The sequence below is a fragment of the Telmatherina bonti genome (assembly GCF_933228915.1).
Source record: "Telmatherina bonti genome assembly, chromosome: 6".
NCBI classification, from domain to species: Eukaryota; Metazoa; Chordata; class Actinopteri; order Atheriniformes; family Telmatherinidae; genus Telmatherina; species Telmatherina bonti.
Window position 1 is genome coordinate 38,401,186 of NC_136624.1, and position 19,495 is coordinate 38,420,680.

At 40.0% G+C, this 19,495-nt stretch overlaps 1 protein-coding gene across 1 annotated transcript in view; it reads left to right on the top strand.

The window, feature by feature from the left end:
- Positions 1 to 10,990, top strand: part of slc2a9l2 (solute carrier family 2 member 9, like 2) — a gene marked incomplete at both ends in the record, with an annotated part of 135,366 nt that extends 124,376 nt beyond the window's left edge. Inside the window, one exon of the mRNA XM_079242157.1 lies at positions 10,748 to 10,990. Within this exon, the coding sequence (XP_079098283.1) occupies positions 10,748 to 10,990 (243 nt within the window). The remainder of the gene's footprint in view (positions 1 to 10,747) is intronic.
- Positions 10,991 to 19,495: the final 8,505 nt, after the last annotated feature.

The window sequence follows — 19,495 nt, forward strand, 5'->3', positions numbered from 1 at the left end:
AATGTTCATTGTAAGAAGACAGTTGACTCTTAGATGTATTACAACTTCTCAAGACCAGAGTATTTTCCACCACAGTTTTTGGGGGCTCGTCCGGGATCCTGCGTCAGTCCGCCCAGGTTGGGGTTAGACGGGTTGGCCACCTGAATCCATAGATTCATCCTAAGAACCTCAATTAGAGAATTTCAGAGGACAGGACGTCTTTCTCCCACCCGTGGTCGACTACGCCAGGACTCCTTCTGAACCAGTGTGAAAAGACAATGGTGAGAAGTGTTATTCTAAATTTATATTAATTTTCAGACTCAAACTGGAGTCAAACATTACTAGAAATTTATCACAAATTAATAATCAATATCTTAATTAATAATCACAATATTTTTCTGTTTTGTGGTCAATTGTCTTCATTATTCTCATTGTGACAGGGATTCTCCTCCTCACCTCCTCATCGAAAGAATAACTCAAGGGATAAGAGAATAACTTAAGACGAGATCAGGTTGACGTCATAAATAAAATCCTGTGAGTTTAAGTTAAGTTTAGGTTAAAGTTTAAGTTAAAAATCGTGAGTAACAAGACCAAGTCGTAAGTGCTGTGAGCTAGACGTAGCAAGACCAGACCAGTAAATCTTGTGAGTTACAAGACCGAGACCAGTAAATTAGTCAGTAAGTCCTGTGAGCTCGAGAAGCAAGACCAGGCCAACCTTGAGTTAGAAAACTGAGAGGAAAGCCATCTTGAGTGAGGAGGAACAGAGAAGAAACTGTGTGGGCTGGTTTCTGGAGACATTGAGAATTTTGCCTGATAATTCTACAAAGGTGTGGGATTGACCCTCTGTGTACATCCGCTGCAAACAGAACTAGTTCCTTTGCAGTAGGAGGTTGATGTACAGCACCATTAAGAAGTTGAAATCTCTGTCTTCATGTGAGGGGAAACTGGGGTGGTTGTGTAAAATTTCCTGTGTTAAACTTGATTGGATTGATTGTGTGGAGAATTAAAACCACGTCTTGTGAAGCCACACCGGACTCTCGCAGGAGAGCCTAGAAGCTTGTGTGGGGGTAGACAAACGTGGGGGCACGACCCATTCACATGCATTCATCCAACTGTTGAAGTGAATTGTTTGTGTAAAATCTAATTTACTGCAGTAAGAAAAAAAACAAACAACAAAAAATGTATGAGAGAGTTTCAGATATGAAGGAGTCCAGAGAGGGAAGTGAGGAAAAGAGAATGTATATTAAAGGCCTTCTGCTCACTGAAGGAGATGATGTCATAGCATGTTAGGCAGAAACAAACATATAAATCCTGTGTAAAATAGCTGCTTGTGCTTTTCTTCCTAAAGCTTTTATAAGAGCATAAAAGCCACTCCCTGTATGAATGTGGAAACCTTTTCCTAAGGAAAAGCAATTCTTTATTATCACCTGAGAACATTTTAAAGAGCAACAACATATTAAGAATGAAAAATCTGAAATGTGAGAGATTTGATTTATAGTATTAGGAACTTACTATGTTAAATTACTGTACATTGTGTGGGCAATAAGCTTAGATTTCTGTCTGTTCCCTTTCAGACATTCATAAGGTGATTTTTATTCCTTTACTACTGCAATTATTAATTTATGCCTAGCATGTCTAAATAAATCTAGATAAACTGGAAATAAATAATGCAGCTGAAGGATGCTGAAAATAAGCATAATGTTAGGAAAAAAAGAAAATTCTTGACCTTAAAATAGGAATGGTGAACCAACGTAACTTTGCTAGAGTAAATTTCTCTTGCAATAAATTCACTTTAGCTAAATGTGAGCTAACGGCGAGAAGAGAAGTTCTCAGAACAAGTGTATCTTCTTAGCAAGATCATGTTCAGCTTTCCCAGGAGAGAACTGAGTTATGAATCCACTGATAATATAGTCTCACACACACAATTACAATGTAATGTTCAAGTTACATGATGTTCACAGCACAGAACATGGTCCACATAATATGTTTGCCACAGGATTCAGAAGAAAACTACTATAATTATGAGGCTATGATCTTTATTTTCCCCTTACTGGAGAAGAAAATACACCACATGACCAAATGGTTCAGTCTCAAAAGCTCGTCTGCTGTATGGTGTTGGACACATTGCAGCTTTCCCTTCTAAACCCTTGTCAGCATGCAGCTTGGTCCACAGGGTCCTAAAATTGTCTATCCTGCCTGAGGGGATTCAGAGGAGGGGCTGGGGGAGAGTGAGTTCTTGATCCGGGTCACTGCAGAGTTCTGGGTGTCACGCGTGGTCAGTCAGGAGACTGGAGCAGAAACGGTCCCTACAACCTACAGCATCATTCCACCTCCCCTCTGTGTCAGCTCTGAGTCCTGGAGCAGAACCTGATATGCAGATGTGGCTGCATGGACCTGGCCGCTGCTGATGGCCCGGAGATCCCAGAACCAGAGGGTCTGGCAGAGCCCTGTTGGTTGTGACTGTGAACAGTGTGGATATGGCTCCTATGGTGGACATGTGAGCTGGATTTTCACCTTTGACCTCTGGAGGTGATGGATCCTCCTTGTCCTCAGACTGTGTTTCAGTTGTGGGATTTTCTGGAAGTAAAAGACTAACGAATGTGGCCGGCAGGCAGCACAAGTCCCACCCCGACTACAGAGTCAGATGATGTTTTCTGGAATAAGCTGCACCCTGATTCTGTCAGAAAGACTGTTCGGTTCACTCAGTTCTCTGTGGAAAACCTGGATCTCCTTCCTTGAACTTTTGCCTACTTTCTGATCCTTTACATGTTACTCTTAATTAATTACACATATGAATCTGATTTATCTACCAGGAAGCTTTGATGAACATGTGTTGGGCACTTCCTGGCATGAATTTCTGATTGTATGCTGATTGGTGGGGAGCATGGTGGCTGTGGCGCGTCTGACTCCTGAGCAGATCGAGTGATACGAGCTGAATGATTATCCACAAGACCAGGCCAAGGAATGAGGCCCTACAACCAAACATTTACTCACTGTTTCTGCTTAGCTTTATACCACATTTATGAGCATGCATAAAATTTTGCACTCCTGCAGACTTCTGCAACTGAACAATGACACAGACATCTCTGCTCTGCTGCAGGGAAGCTGAACAGTTCATACAGACAAGTCAACTTCTGGCACGCTGTGCCTTATTAAAAAAAAAAAAAAAAAAAGTGATGAATACTAAGTTTTTAATGTTTGAGACAGAATAGATGTCAAAAGAGAAAAAATAAGCCGCTATATGACATTAAATAAGAAGGTAGTTTTGTAATTTCCTGACTTCAGCGAATGCAACACAAGTACAACAATCTCCGTGTTTTATTTGCTGACAGCTGGTGTTTTATCCCTAATCTGAATTCATTATTTTGAATTAAAGCAGACATGCTCAGTGGTTAAAATACACATCAGATGACTTTTGTTTAAAGAGTAGAACCAACTCTTGCGATGGCTGCCAGTAAACAGACCAGTCTCTTAGTTAACACGCTTAATAAGTAAACAAACAAGTCATTTAAGCCCTGTATGTCCTCAAAATAACATGAATATGAGGCAGATTATTTGTTACAGTATTGATACTTCCAAAGTTAAGCTAACTATGCTAAACCGTTAGTCTTGGCCTTTTCTGTTACACACGTTTGCATTAAAGTCATTAAGGAAGAAGTGCTGCTGTGAGTGTGTGCACGTACATGCGTGTGTCGTGTTGTTGTAGATGAAAACAGTTTTGCCATCAGTATTAGAAGTTTGTTTCTAAATGCTGCTTTAGTTCAAATGTAGATAGAAAACAAACAGCTTTATTATGACCTGAAGGTCTCTTGCTGTTCAGTACCTAAAGTCCAGCTGTTAAAGATGGTTTTACATCTTGTTGCTTTATGCTTATGCTTATGTTTACAATATATTTGGAATAGAAAGCCAGTCTTATCATGATCTCAGTTTTGTGTGTGTTGCTCCTGAATGGGTCTGTTGGAGTCTAAGAGAGACAAATCAGAGTAGACCATGAGACTAAACTAGACTACATTACTGATTAAATCAACAGTTCTGAATGAGCTTTATTTAATATATGCAGAGATTCTTCAGTTTGGTTCTGCTTCTGTCATTTAGCAGACATGACATAAACAACACGAGCAGTAAATCAGAAAGGAAATTCCAGCATGGATAAGTGTTGGTCAGACTGCTGGGAGTCCAGTTTGACACATGTTCTGCTATGCAGTACTAGAGGATTTTTCTGGTTGTTGGTTAAGATGAGACTACCTGATAGGAACTTTGCAATAAGTAATTAAATGAATTTGGTTACTTTGAATGATTACCTACCAGATAACTGAGTGGCCCTAACTGTTGCTTTGTATTGTTCATGTTTTACTCCATGACTGTTTAGCTGAAACTGACTATCCTCTGCACCCCCCAGGCCTGGCCCCTGACCGACCTCTAGTTGACCCTGACTTGATTTTCCTTTTGATGCTGTTTGCTCTGACTGTGACATGGTGGAGGCTGCAGCTCTCCCGTCTCAGTTCTCGTTACTTGAGCTTACTCTTTAGCTGAAAACAAGTCCATGTTTTGGCGCTCTCTTATGAATGACTTTCTGGATGCCATTTTCCTGAATGTTTTCCTCCCACAGGTTGCAGATGGGGAAATTTCCTTCTGGCTCTCTTTTCAGGTCTTCCTTGGACCAAAAGTACTTTTTCTGGTTCTGATGTACATGCGCATGCGTAACATGGAAACATGGGCCTTTTTGTGATTCTTTTTGCAGGACCCTCACCCAAGCGGGCATGGTTCCTTCCAAGACTGCCTGTTCAGACACAGCTCTGTGTGAAAGTAATGTTTTAACATACTGTCCTAACCTCATAGGAACCCTTTTCAGGCATTTGCACACAGGTGAAAGCTGCCCTTCATGAATCAGCATCTATGCAGCTCTATTCACTTCAGCCTGGAGATTTTGTCCTGATAAGAAGCTTTAAACATCAGCGCTGGAACCAACATCGATGGTTTAGGCCATTTCAGGTTTTCCTGACGACCCAGACAGCGGTAAAGGTCGCAGAGTGAGCTGCTTGGCACTACAGATTGCTTGAACCTCCTGAAGCTCTTCAGTCTGAAATTACAGAAGAATAACGCACCACCCAACAAAGGGCAGAATAATCCCTGTGGTTGCGTGGGTAAGTGAGACAGTCTACTCTCACGCCTGAAGACCAGCCTTCGCTCTCAAGCAAGATCAGTGAGAGGTGGAAAAAAAAAAGCGCTCCACTGCAACTGTGACATGCCAAGTCCCACCAGAACGCCGACAGTGTCTTCACTACACCTCTGTCACCCCCTAAGAGGAATGATTTGTTTCCACTTTTCTTACATTTATTGTTAGACTCAGATTTTGAAGCTGAAGTGAATGGCTCCTCACTATTGTCATTTCTGAAAGATTCTTTTAAAACCTTGTAGGCATGAGGCTCCTGTTGTTTTGAGGATGTTATCTTCTGTATGTATTTTTGCGTTCTGATAACAATTTCTCTTCTTATTGTTGGTCCTGTTGGACCAAGAGGAGGGAGAGTGTTGGAGAAAATTGTTATGAGTTTGGTTTGTATTAAGTATTAGACATATATGCATTGATTTGCTGTGATCCTGCTGTGTTTTGTGTCAATGCACAAAGCTTTCTTTAAGTCATATGATCCTTGTCTGGAATGTGCAGACAAAGTCTGAGACAGGAAGAGTTTCCTGCAGGGCATCTGTTTTTGTCAACTGCTTGGTTGACCAGTTGTCTAAAGGTTAAAGGTAATAAAGTAATATAGTGAGTGATTGATGCTTAGTGAGTTCAGTTTAGTCTTAAATAAGAGATAATGATTGTTTCATATGGTCTGCCCAGCAACTAGGAGGAGTTAAGCATGGTTTATAATCGGGTGTTACTTCAGCATCTGCAGAGAGAGGGTTCTCTCTCCAAGCTCCAGCGTGTGCTTGTATTAGTTTATAATAAAATGTTCATTGTAAGAAGACAGTTGACTCTTAGATGTATTACAACTTCTCAAGACCAGAGTATTTTCCACCACACCACCTCATTTCAGCATCACACCAGTTATCTACAGGCTTGTGTAGACAAGGTCTGTACAGTGTGTGATTGACTCCACATGCCTCCTTTCTGAAGAGCAGTTTGTGTGGAGGAAACGCTGCATTCGCAGTCTGTGTGTGAACACATCGTTTATGCATCTGAATTCAGGTGTTTCTGTGTATTTAAGTCATTTTGCCAGTTTATGGATGTTTGAGCCACTCTTTTCTTTATCTTCTTTGTGCTTAAAAATTAGGTCATTTGTTCTTGTTTTACATTCATTTTGAAGGTCTTTTTTATTTAACGATATATTTAACAATCCAGCATCGTAGCAGAACGATGGTCTGGCTGCAGCTTTGCCAAGAGAAGCTTTATGTGTGTAATTATCCTCTAATCAGATTTTTAGATTTAGTTTGTAGTTGTTAAATAAAAGGTGGGTAGATGGCACCCCTGGTCCCCCCTCCCAGCCTACGTAAGTTGTGATTTATCTACTATTCATACTCTAGAGATTTTGGGATGAGCAGAGCATTGTAAAAATATAAAAAATAAAGCACTATCTTTTTTTGCATTTATAAAAAGGTTTGAATGCAATAAAATAATGATTGTTCAGTTGTTCAGGTTGAAAAACACAGTTAAATGTTATGTGGAAACGCAAGTTGGATCCAGAAAGCAGACAATTCAGAATTCCAGGAAATGGCTTATCAGGTATTTTCTGGGTTTTCAATGATCTCCCAGTGTGGGAAAAGGCTAGTTGGCCGGTTGGCAGGCAAACAGGGGAGGAACAGACAAGCAGGGGAGTACACGGGCAGGCAGGCGAACAGGCAAACAGGACAGCAGACGGAAAACAGGCAGGCAGACCAGCAGGCTCTCACAAGGCAGCCCTGGCCACTGCCGGAGGTTTCCTACCTGTTAAAAGGGAGTTTTTTCCTTCCCACTGTCGCCAGTGTGCTTGCTCAGGATGGGAGATTGAGTTGGACTTCCAACTCAATCTGTTGGTTTCCTTATATAGGCTGTTATGAATTGGCTTTAATTATATTTTTTTTCCTGTAAAGCGTCTTGAGATGGCATTGCCGTGATTTGACGCTACATAAATAAAGTTGAATTGAACTGAATTGAATTGGCAATGATCAGCAGTCTGGGCTGGTTTTAAATACAGGTGATGCTGATGGCCAGATGCCAATCAGGTGTTGCTCCACTAGCCAGAATGCCGACCGGGCACACCAGGGAACAAGAACCACAACATTAAAAGAAACAAAATCTTTTATTTAAATGGATGGAAGCTAATTAAAATCCTGCATGAGTGTCATAATCTCCATAAGTTTATGAAATTTTGTTAAGCAGATGCTGGTTTACATTTTTATTCAAACTAAATCATGATTTCATGGTTTAGGATCGATAAGGGAACAACAGCATGCGATTCGCGAAGCCGTGCAGCTGCAGAACTCATTTCCTGTAAGTGTTGTTGATGTCATCGTTCTGAGCAGCCCGTCGCGGCTCGTCACGCTGAAAGCCTGATTTAACGTTGCAACGCATCTTTTGGTCTGCAATTTTATTACTTTCATCATGACTCTGTTTCATTCTCCAGGCACAAATAAACATTTGGAAGAAATAGACTGGAAATAATGGAAATAGAGGATTGTTGTCCACATTCTATGAATTACAATAAAAATAAAAAGCAAAAGAAAAATGCTGTTTTTCACAAGCCGTGATGGATTCTTGGAATTCAGCAAAGCTAAGTGAAGCGTCGAGAGAGCTACAAATTAATTTTTAGAGCTCATCATAATCCAGTAAGGCATCAAACATGAGAATGAACAGATTCATTACAGAATCATATCAAGCATCCAAATTGCTCTTAAAGACTGATGAAAATGGCAGCATTTATAATGGAAATAATAGCTGATAATAATTTGTAATGAGCAATTCCCTTCACTAATTCAGTCTCATACAGAGAATGTCCACTATGTACCCTGTAAAGCAGTGATTCTAGATACTTGGTAGCATATAACAGGCTTTTATAAGGACTTTCAACTACTTTCAAATGATTTATCGACGTAATAAAAAGGGGCAATGCCTCATTGCTTGTGTGACAGCTGTAAAGATCATGTCATCATAATCGTCTGCACGCTGTGCTTTTTGTGCTTGGTGTTTGCGTTTGTGATGAATTAGCATTATCTTGATGCTAATCCATAACAGCGTCGCTAAAAGCTTGTTTGTCTTTCCATTGTTGTGCTCACAGCGTGACAACACTTATTCACAATAATCCATAAAATCACCCAACACCCCCATGTGGATATTGGCAGTTTAATCTCATGTACATCCTCGTCCTTCATGCGAAGCAGACACTGTCCTTGAGTGTGCCTTCCAGGGAGAATACAATCTTAAAACGTCACACACAACAGCACACAGCTCACACACCCACTAGTGTTGAGTCATAGCTGCTCCAGAATCCAGCAACTGTGACGGTAGATTTCCATGCATGGAAACTCAGTAGACCAGGCCTTTTTTTTTTTTTTTTCATAATCTATGTGTCTAGAAAATATTAAAGTTTTATACTGTTCTGCCCTCTCCTTTTGCAAAACCAAGTCTTCTGTCTGAAATAGCTTTTTCTGCATGTTCCGTTTCATCAGGTCTGACTTCCTGTCCTGTTGTCTGGCATTTCTCAAAGTTTTAGCTTCTGTTGTCTGTTTTTGTTTATTATTTTGCAACAAGCTAGGTTGAGTCGTACTCCTGAGCTCCAGTAATATGCAAGTTTATTAAAATTAACCAACTCCTTTTGTATTATTCCTGCACATACAACCAGTGCCAGTTTTTTATTGTTTTATTATTTTTATAAAGGTTGTTATTAATGACCTTTCAGGCACAGAAGTTTTTAAAGCTTTTGAAGCATGCTATGAGAACAAACGTGTTTATGGTGTTAGTACAACTGATCATCTAATTTCATATTGTGGCATCACAGGTTGACAGGCATATTAGATTCCATAACTATGATCCATGACTTTTTTTGGGTTAAAGATCATTTTGATCTTCCGCACCAGGTGTGTGTGCTTGAGTGTGTGTGTGTGTGACTTGGGTCAAAGTAGGAGAAATTTCCTCCCAGATTTGCTGGTGATAATGGTTTATTCTGTGACAATCCTGCAGATGGAAGTGGACAGTTAGTATTTCTAACCTCCTGAACCTGAGTCCTACATGCCTGCAGCTCTTGCTGGGTGTTGATATTCTGCGTCGTCTCAGCCCACATCCTGTCACATCTCCTCCCTCCAGTTCATCCCTTGTGTCTTCATGCATTTTGTCCCATTGCCGCTGGTTATTCTTACATCTGACAAGAAGGTCGTTTGCACAGCTTGTTAATCTGTTCAAAAGCAAGATAGAAGTGTAGTGTTGGACATAACCCGATTTAAAAGTGACAGACATTTGACATTTAATCCAGCTCTCAGAGCTCGTCAGGTCAGTCTCGACGTATCAAAGGGTGAAAAACCGATTCTTGTGTCTGGCTCTTTATGTTCCGAACTGTTTTTCCCCCAAACTGAACCCAGCTGTGTCACTGCAGCAGCTTTAAAAATAAGGTTGTCCTGTCAGCGACAGGACAACCTTATTTTTAAAAAATTCAATTAATGACAGACGGAGTGGAAGCAAAAGCATCTTATTAGTACTGTGACTCATTTCCTCTGACAACGAAGAGGGAAAGTCAGTGTTTTCTAAGGAACTTGCTAACTTTGCACATGAGCATTACATCACTGAGACTGCAGGGAAACTGGGTCAGGCCCTTTGCACACTGTTCTCTTTTTTTGTGTTATGAAACAAACTGAACATAGAAAACGCACGTTATACACTAACAGGAGTGTGAACTCCTGATGGCAAGTAGTTCTTTACTATAGTCATGGTTGTTTGGACACCGGGCATTTCGACAACCAGGTTGTCTCCACATCAGCAAAGGATTATGGTTGAGTGACACACTGGTGATGATCGGTCAAGTGACTCTGTCTCATAGAAATTCTCCTCTCTCTCTCTCTCTCTCTCTCTCTCTCTCTCTCTCGCTTACTCACGCACAGCCTCTCTGCATATCTAAATCTGTCTGTGTAATCAGTGTGCATTTTTAAATCTACTGCTAAGCTCCTTTATTGGCATAACACTCTGGACAAGGTCAGTTTTCATACTTTGGGTACCTAAACACACATCTGTGTACATCCATGTAAAAAGTTCCTTTACAGAAATTGAGAAAAAAAAAAAAAAAAAACTCTTCAGTCTATCAAATGTCTAACTCTAAGTACAATAAATAAGCCTGCCAAAATATGTCTCATGAAAACATATTGAGCCAGAGTTTTTCTTACCTTATTTGTCCAAAAAAAAGCATTGAGAACTGCTAAAGTGTCTGAGCAGTAAATGGGAAATTACGGACTAAACACAGAAGCTTGTGGCACCTTTAGAGAGAAAAGTCATGGTGATGATTCGTTGTCCGCAGCTTGACACACAGATGACAAATCAGAGGCCGCAGATGACGTCTGGAGTTAGGAAGAGCCAAGGAAGGCCTAAAAACATTTGGATTTCGCTTTGTGCATGAGCTGAATAGTAAATTTTTAAATAGTTAAAGGGCTGAAAAATGTATGTATGCATGCACTTTGTTCAGTTTCAGAATATTTTATTTGTTTCCACTGATTTTGAAAACAACAAGAATGCTCCTTTAGAGGCAAATTGTCAGGAGATGTAAATTTATTTATGTCTCTTCTTGTTTCTGTGTGTTTTCTGTTTATGCAGGAGACGCTGCAGTCCTTTGCCTTCCTGGTGTTTGTGGCTGTCTGCATATTGGGATCTATTTACCTCTGTGTTGTCCTCCCTGAAACCAAAAATAAAACATTCATGGATATCAGCATGAGCTTTGCCAAGATCAACAAAATGCCCGTTCCTTCCCCTGGCCAGGAAATGGAGATGGTTCTGTCCATTACGCCTGAGATGAATGGAAAACCACAAGATGTAACAAAGACGGAGAGTTCCTTCTAACTAAGTGGAGTACGCAAATACAGAGAAGCAGGTTCAAAATTTTAAATGTACAGAAGCTCAGAGCTGCCATCGAATTAAAAAAAGGACCTTATTGTATTTTTATGTCACACTTTATTGGAAAAACGTGAACTGTATCACATTTATAACATGATACGTTTTGCATCTGCATACAGTCTACTTTGGTTTAATATTCAACATAAATCACATTATAATGTGACGTTTCATGCCTTTACAATCAAAAAACTCCCCTTTTAGTCTGTTGAGGTCAATCTTCTTTTTTTAATCTGGGTGATGGCTCTACGCTTCCATAAAAATTGAAATATTTGTTGTTTTCCATATTTATTTAGAGAACATAATCTATTAATTTAAAATCTATTCTTTTTCTATATGTTTTATATGACTGGAAAATATTACAATATTTTTGTTCACAGAAATTGTGTTATTTCTGTTATTAAAAGGAGTGACAGCAACTTGGTTTCATGTGTTGCCTTTATGCAAAGCCTAAGTTTATCCCATAAACCTTAATCATACGTTTATCTACATATGAAATAATGTAGCAGTGAATAATCCGGGGGCTGCACAGTGGTTAGCACTGTGGCCTCACAGCAAGAAGGTTGCTGGTTCAAATGTTCTCCTCGTGTATGCATGGGCTCTCTCCAGGTACACCGGCTTCCTCCCACCGTTCAGAGACATGCATGTTAGGTTAATTGGTCAATCTAAACTGCCCATAGGAGTGAGCGTGAGCATGAGTGGTTGTTTGTCTCTGTGTGGCCCTGCGATGGACTGGCAACCTGTCCAGGGTGTACCCTGCCTCTCACCCAAAGACTGCTGGAACAGGCTCCAGCATCCCCGCTACCCTTAATCGGACTAAGTGGTTAGGATAATGAGTGAATGAATGAATGATCCGGAGCTGAAATTGCTGCTTAGTGAACTGAGGAGTTTCTATGCTGTAAATGTTTTTTTTTTTCCTTTTTTCTGCTTTCCACTTGCTCCTTGTCATTGTGTGTGAACTCAAAGCAGGTCTGATATTAAAACAACTTTCATCAGTAACAGCTGCTTGCTATTTTCAAGGGGTTGTAAAGAAAGCAATTCCACAGATCATTTTCTGCTTGATGGTTTGTTGCAGCCCTTTCCTCACATTTCCAGAACAGTCGCCCAAGATTGTAAAAACAGACAGACAAACCCGTGCATGGCCTGGATTGACGACCACAAAGCCTATGACTCAAAACCACACACATGGATCCTGGAATGTCTGAAGCTATACAAGATCAACAGCAACATGAGAACCTTCATTGAAAACTCAATGTGGCTGTGGCAGACCACCCTGGAGGCCAACTACAAGCCAATAGCACAAGTCTCCATCAAAGCTGCTCACGATGCATGGAGGGTTCCACCCCAAGTCCAGTGCCCAGCAACTATACACTAAGCCAGGGGTGTCAGAATCCAGTCCTCGAGGGCTGGAATCCGGCAGGTTTTTGTTGTTTCCCTCCACCAACACAGCTGATTCAAATCAGTGCAGGCAGTTTGACACCCCTGCACTAAGCGCAAAGAAGGGGGCCGAGGACTAGTGAGCATCAAGGCCACTATCCAAGGTGAGTCATCCAAGGTCCACCAATACATCAGGAAGAGGGCACCAAGGGATGAAGCACTTTGTGAATGTCTCAGACAATGGAGTCTGGAGGATCATGAGAAAGAAGAACCATCATGGGAGGTAAAGCCACTGTATGGGATGTACCAATCATTCTGATGGATAACATGAAATTGCTAACAAAATGGATGAGCTCAAGATGCTAATAATATCTCAAAAAGGCATGTCTCTGCCATGTCTGCATGAACACATGCTGGACTCTGAAGTATCTGTACCCTGCTTTAAGACTGTCTGAGCAGATTGCAACAGGGGAAATGGAACTGCAGAGCTTCTTAACCACCGTTGGTGCCATCCTGGACATATCACTGTAAAGGAATACATCTGTGCAAGGGACATTGAACTCTTAATCATGAGTTTTACCCATATCTTTTACCCAGAGAATGTACTTTTGTTATTCTGGCAGCGGTTACTATCATACCGTATCGCTGCACCATAGACCATATATTATATACAGTCTATGCGCTGCACACACAGGTTGTGACATCATCAGCTCTGGTGTTGTTAGGCTACCAAAACACAACATCCTAATTCATTCATCGAGATCTCTGAAGACGTCCATTATTTTTCCCTCTCTGCAACATTCCAACAGTTTGTCCGATTCTCCACCAGAGAATATACGATATACATACACTCATCCTCAAATCTATTCATCCCCTCCCATTAAAGAAGAACAAAAATAGCTGCCTGTGAAATAAGCTATAAATGACAAAAGTAATAATAATTTAAAATTTTATGAAATTATTACATGTTTTTTTCAAATTTTCATTCAATAGAAATATTTTTTTAAAAACCAAACAAATATGATAAAATAATATATTACCTCACTCATTAACTAATATTTAGTTGAACAACCCTTTAATGTTTCCACTACAGTCAGGTGTTTTCTGTTCTTCCCAGTCAGACTTCTGCACCTGTTGCCATGTAGTTTGTACCACTGTTCATCGGAAAAGTGTTCTAATTTGTTTTCTTTTGTCGTTTTCTTTTCTTCAGCTTAATTAATAATAATTTTTTTAAAAAAAACAAAAAACAAAAAAACTGTCTTATATCACTGTTGTGGTTGATATCAGGGGTGGCTGTAGCTCAGGAGGAAGAGCAGTTGTCCTTCGACTGGTAAGTTGGGGGATCGATTCCAGGCTTCCCTGGAACACTGAAATGCCAAAGTGTCCTAGGGCAAGACACTGCCCCCCGATGTGCCTATCAGGGTATGATTGTGTTGACTGAGTGTGTGTGTGAATGGGTGAATATGACAAGTAGTGTAAAGCGCTTTGAGTGGTCTGTATGACTAGAAAAGCACTATAGAAGTACAAGTCCATTTACCAAATTATAGCAAATTTTCTAGTTATTATTTTTTCAGTCTCCACTTAGAGTGACTGTTGTAAATTCAGCCTTTTTTTTAATCAGAGGATGAATACATTTAGGATAACTGTATGTAAAAATTACATATCACACCCTACAGGTAGGCGCATCACCTAATCTAAACACACAGCTCACAATGATAAGTATTCAATATGTCACTTGGTCCAGAGTGATAAACAACATCCAATTATGGACTGCATATGAGGTATGCATGTATAAAATGTCAACACAATCTAAAACTGACAGAAAAGGAGGCTCAATGTTTTCAGCTGCATGATATTTAAAAGGCACCTTTTGAGTGATGCAAAAATATCCAGAGTTGTGTTGAACTCATGAACTCAGGCTTTGCTGTCATTTTTATTATCTGTTATTTTTATATAATATTTTATCTCCACCAGTTTCTAATGGAGAAGTTCACTTTTTATTACTTTTTTATGCTCACCAGCTAAACTTGTGAGTTCCAAAAGTTCCTCCACCACCACATGGCAACACTTGCATTCAGCAGTCTGACCAGCATGTCTATGATGTCTTCTCATGTTTGATTTCTTGATTGTGTTGTTCTCACTCTGGGTTGTAAGTCGCTTTGGTGAAAAGTGTCTGCTAAATGACTATAGGATAGAATAAATTAGAAAAATAATAAATCGTGGAGAAGAAAGCTGAGCTCAGCTGTGGATGTCTGCAGAAGACGCCAAAAGATCAAGAAAAGATGCATCTGATTAAAGATGATGGTTCTGCACAGCTTAGCAAACATAAGAAAAAAAAACACTTATTTGTCTTTGCTACTTACTTTATTAGGTTTCATATTTTATTTCATTTTGCAGGGAGTATTATTCTGATGTTAATTTCCCGACACTGACATCAAAAGAAAGCAAATTTGTGTAATGGACAATACGTTGGAGCTTCCCCAAGTGTGAAGGGGTTGGTGCTACACACCAACAGATGGCGAGGAGCAGTGGAGGATGTGATCTGAACAGAAGCAGACAAGCGTAGCATTGGATAACAGTCACGCTTTGCTCCACAGTAGGGTGTATTCAACATTTCAACGTCCACTGACTACAGGGCCGACACTCAACCTTCTCATACAAGCACAAAGGTGTGCGCAGGTGTGCATAATGTTACAACAAAAGCGGGTCCAAATTTCATGTGGCATTGTAGCAGAGGTGGGGAAATTTCAAAGTGTCATCACTTTCAATTTAAATCCTGATCATATCTCATGGGTTGGCACCACAAATTCCATTTACCCAACTGGCAGGCAGGCAGAGGAGTGAGGAGAATAACAATCGCTGCCTTGCATATCTCTGTTCCAGCATCTTTCTCTTGAGGAGTCAAATTCTCCAAAGCATTAGCTGGAGAGTAATTGACAGAAAGGTATGCTGAAGATGGCTGGTGGGAGAGTAATTAGGGCTTCAGTGATAAATACTTCATTTTAATATGATACACTGTTGTGGTTGATAAATTACTGTGCTTATCTAGATACTCACATATCCTCTTATAATTTCTGTTAAATTACCCTCCAGTCTTGTAAGACAGAAGTGGCTGAAGTGGGAAGGTCCTTGTACACCTTATATGAGTTTGCTCTTCGGTGGGTTTATTTAGCTGATGTCTTCACTGTGACTATGTTTTATTAGTATTGAGGTAGCTGACAGAATTATGATTAAGTCAAGTTTAATTATCAGTTTGAAAAAAAAAAAACTGTTGATGTTGAACTGTAGACTGACCTTGTGGCCATATACTGCGCCATCTTGCGGTTCTGAGGCAGTGAATCCTTATCGCTTCATATCAGCCGACACATATAACATCATGAATATCTGGACCTGATTACATTTTATATAATAATTTACATTTATGTATATTCATCTGGAGCCCTGAAAGTTATTCATACTATCAATGTGAACTACGATTAATCAGACAGTGACAGTCCAGTATAAAGTATAAAAACGCAAATGTTACAAGAATTTATCAAATTTTAGTTAAAAAAAAAAAAAGTTTCAAACTGTTGCAAAGGCTGTTCATGTTGTTTTCTATTTTATAGCTATAGTTGGTAATGTTGCTCAGAGACAGTTTTCTCTGGGTGAAGTGGTTCATCCATCCAGGTTGTAGTCTATACAGTTTGTAATCACGAACAATAAGAAATATAGTTTGACCCCTCAGTTTACTGTGAATCAGTAAAAACTCTGACCAATCCAAACGTTCGAGGCGAACAGTGTTGTTCATTTTTTAATGTTTTGTAAGCTTCTTCGTAAGGTCCTTTTCCCGGTTCCTGCAGCGCATACCTGATAGCCACACGCTGCATATAAGCAGCGTGTTAGGATTAAAATACAAAGTAGTGAAGAAGAAACTCAGAAGGCAAACATGGCTGAGAAAATGCAGGAAGACTTTTTCAGACCCGCTAAACAGCCGAGAAAAGAGAGACTCGGTGGAAAAAGCAGAGAATTAAAAAAAAGCCTTGAATCATGCAAGAAGCAAAACCAGACGGGGGGGAGGAGCCAATACAGGGCACAACTTTCACATCTTGCTCGCTCCCCTACATTAGCTACCCCAGCTTTAAGTTTTGCTATAACCAGTTTAGCCTGCAGGACATTTAGTACATAATGATTGGGTTTCTGACTGGATAGTTTTATCTTCCGGTTACAACGTTGCCTTATAGGAGAAAACAACATCACATTTCACAAAATCTCTCCCAAATTACCCATTAATTCTCAGCAGCACACGTCCCTTTGCATCACAATAAACTGCACAGGAACATGGATATGTAGAATTTAGTGTCAAATTGACGAATGTTTCCCAAAATTCACTGTTTTTGTTGTTGAAAATTAATTTAGGTGGCCGGGACACGATAAAACAAAATAACAGGTAAAACGAACAGTCCTCCGAGCTACGATGGTCCTGTTAAAATCAGGGGAAGCAGAGTCAGCCACACTGAACCTTAAAGTGGTTAAAGAAAAAAAAAATAAAAAAAAGATAAAATTAAAAGTGTAAAAAAAAAAAAAAAATGTTGCGGTTTGTAGTAGGCCTCCTCTCTGCGGCGACGTGTCCATTCATGCAGTCTTCTGTCCTGCGGCGCCACATTCCATGTCAATCAGAGAGGAGCAAACACGACAGTCCACAATTCCAAAATGGGAACTCCCCCTGCCTGGATCCTAAACTTGGCCATGATACTCACACTTGGTCCTGGACCAGGAACATCTAGAGGCCCAGCACTGAGTAGCTGTGCCATAAGATCCAGAATGGCTGCTGCACTTCAGGCTCCTGCCCTCACACCACCCAGACGTGGTGAGATCCACCCTGACTGCTCCCTCTTTAGGAGTCCCTTTGTCGTCTTCTTCCTCAGCTTCTTCCTCCCCCCATCGTTCAGTAACATTTGTCCCTTCCTCCTTTCCTTCTCTTCCTTCTTTGTTTTTGTCACACCTTTTGCTCCACTTTAAATGCATACAGCTGGGACACTCACAGGTGTTCTAATTCAACAATTAACATTGAGGTTGACGGGCCTCCGGGGGGGTTAGTAGCGCAGCAATCACAGGTTAAAACAACGACATGCAATAAGAACACTGACAAATAAAAACCATGCTTTTTACTCCTGTCACAGTTGGGAATAAAATCCAGTGTTTCCTCAGCCCACATGTTGTCCTCTGCTCTCTGTGTCCACTTTTCCTCCATTGTTTCTCCCTGATGCAAACACAGTCAGTGTCACACAGACTGACACAGACATGAAGTAAAGCTGTTTATTGCATTTAAGTTTTCCACTGCTGTTCAAACAGCCAAGAAATGCACAAGTCCTTCCAGACTTCATTGATATTGTTAAGAAAACAGTCTGATTCTCGTTTGTTTTACTTTGACATGCGCAGAAATGCTACCTCAGCAGCGGAGGAGGGTCTGCTTCTGGTGTTTGCACAGATTAGTCTTTTAAAAGATTACAAAAAATGCCAGTCAAAGTATTTTTAAGGTAACTGCTTCTCTTGATCTGATGAAATATTTTCTTGTTCTGTCAGAGCTGAACTGGATCTCTCCTGACCTCGTTTCAGCTGCACCTTTACAGAGTGAGAGTAGTCTGAATGGCATTTACAGGTCACTGCAATCATTCCTGTTGTTCATAATGATGTGATTCCATTTGAAGAGATGGGTGATGAAATCCAATGCCCCAATTTCATCTGAACATTCATCCAAAAAAAAAAAAAAAAAAGCCATTTCCAAAGCAAGTTTTCTCAATTTGGCTTCCAGTCAGTGCATCTCATTGCCTTTCAGTGTTGCAGAGGAATGACAGAATTACAAAGAAGCAATTTCATCCTGAAAAACCACCAAATTTTATGAATGCAAAACTAATTCAAAAGGCCCAGGCCACAGAAATCTCATACTGTATTCATTTCAGCTTAACTTTACACTGAATACATATTGTGGATCTTCCACTGTCTCTTAAATTGGAATCACATAGAAATGAATCTTCTTCCAGTCAATATGTACAGTGGGACAGTTTTCATCCGCCTATAAAGCTTTCAGCACTCAGACACATGATAGACCAGAAAATGTGCTGATTTTCTCTGCAGTGAGAATATTTGTCTCTTTCTCACTTCAGCGGCTGTCACACACTTGCATTAGCATCTTTTTCTGACACTAACTGGACTCAAAAGAAGTCTTGGTGTTTGTCTTGGTGCTTTTAATTGTTCCCACCTTCTACAAAATACTCCATAGATTGTTTCACCTTAACACCTTCTGCCGGTTCAGTTTAATGAAGCGTCTCACACAGGAAGATTTATACTTTTAGAGAGAACTGAACTTCTAAAATTGCAATTTGTGTACAACTCTCTCCAATTTCCCAGTCAAATGTTTTGCACAGAAGCATTTGATATCTTTAACTGTGTGATTAATCAAAAGCAGGCACCTTTTCTATGCCCAATTTTGACAGAAAATGAACAAATAAATACACTAAAAAAAATCAATCGGAGAGCGCAAACTTCCGCCAAGGGCCACAGTTCTCCATATATTGTGACATGCAGAATAAATATTGGCCCTACATTTATTGTTTCCAAATGAGCATTTTTCCACCATCTTTTTTTGCCTTTTTTTTCTTACACATCCATAGCATTCGAAGATACAACAAACCTGTTGGAACAATACTGATTCAACAGTAATGGAGTTTGTTGTGTGATTATAGCTTCGTTTGTTGTTTTCCGATGATGAAAATTCCACAGATCCCCTATTTTTCACATTCTGGATCGTGGTATCTGGAAGTAGAGTGATTTGCAGCATAATTACCTCCTCCCAGGAGGCTTTGTTTTTACCGGCATTTATCTGTTCATTTATCCGTTTGTGTTCAAGATGACTCATAAAGTTATGGACAGACTTTCATGAAATTTTCAGGACTTGTTCGAAATGTGAAAAGAAAGAACTGATTTAATTGTGGTGGCGATCCAGATCACTGTTTAGATCCAGGAAATTTTTAAAGAACATTGTGCTAGGCAGAGGATTGAGCTCTCTGAGTTCTTTTCTAGTATTATTCTTACATC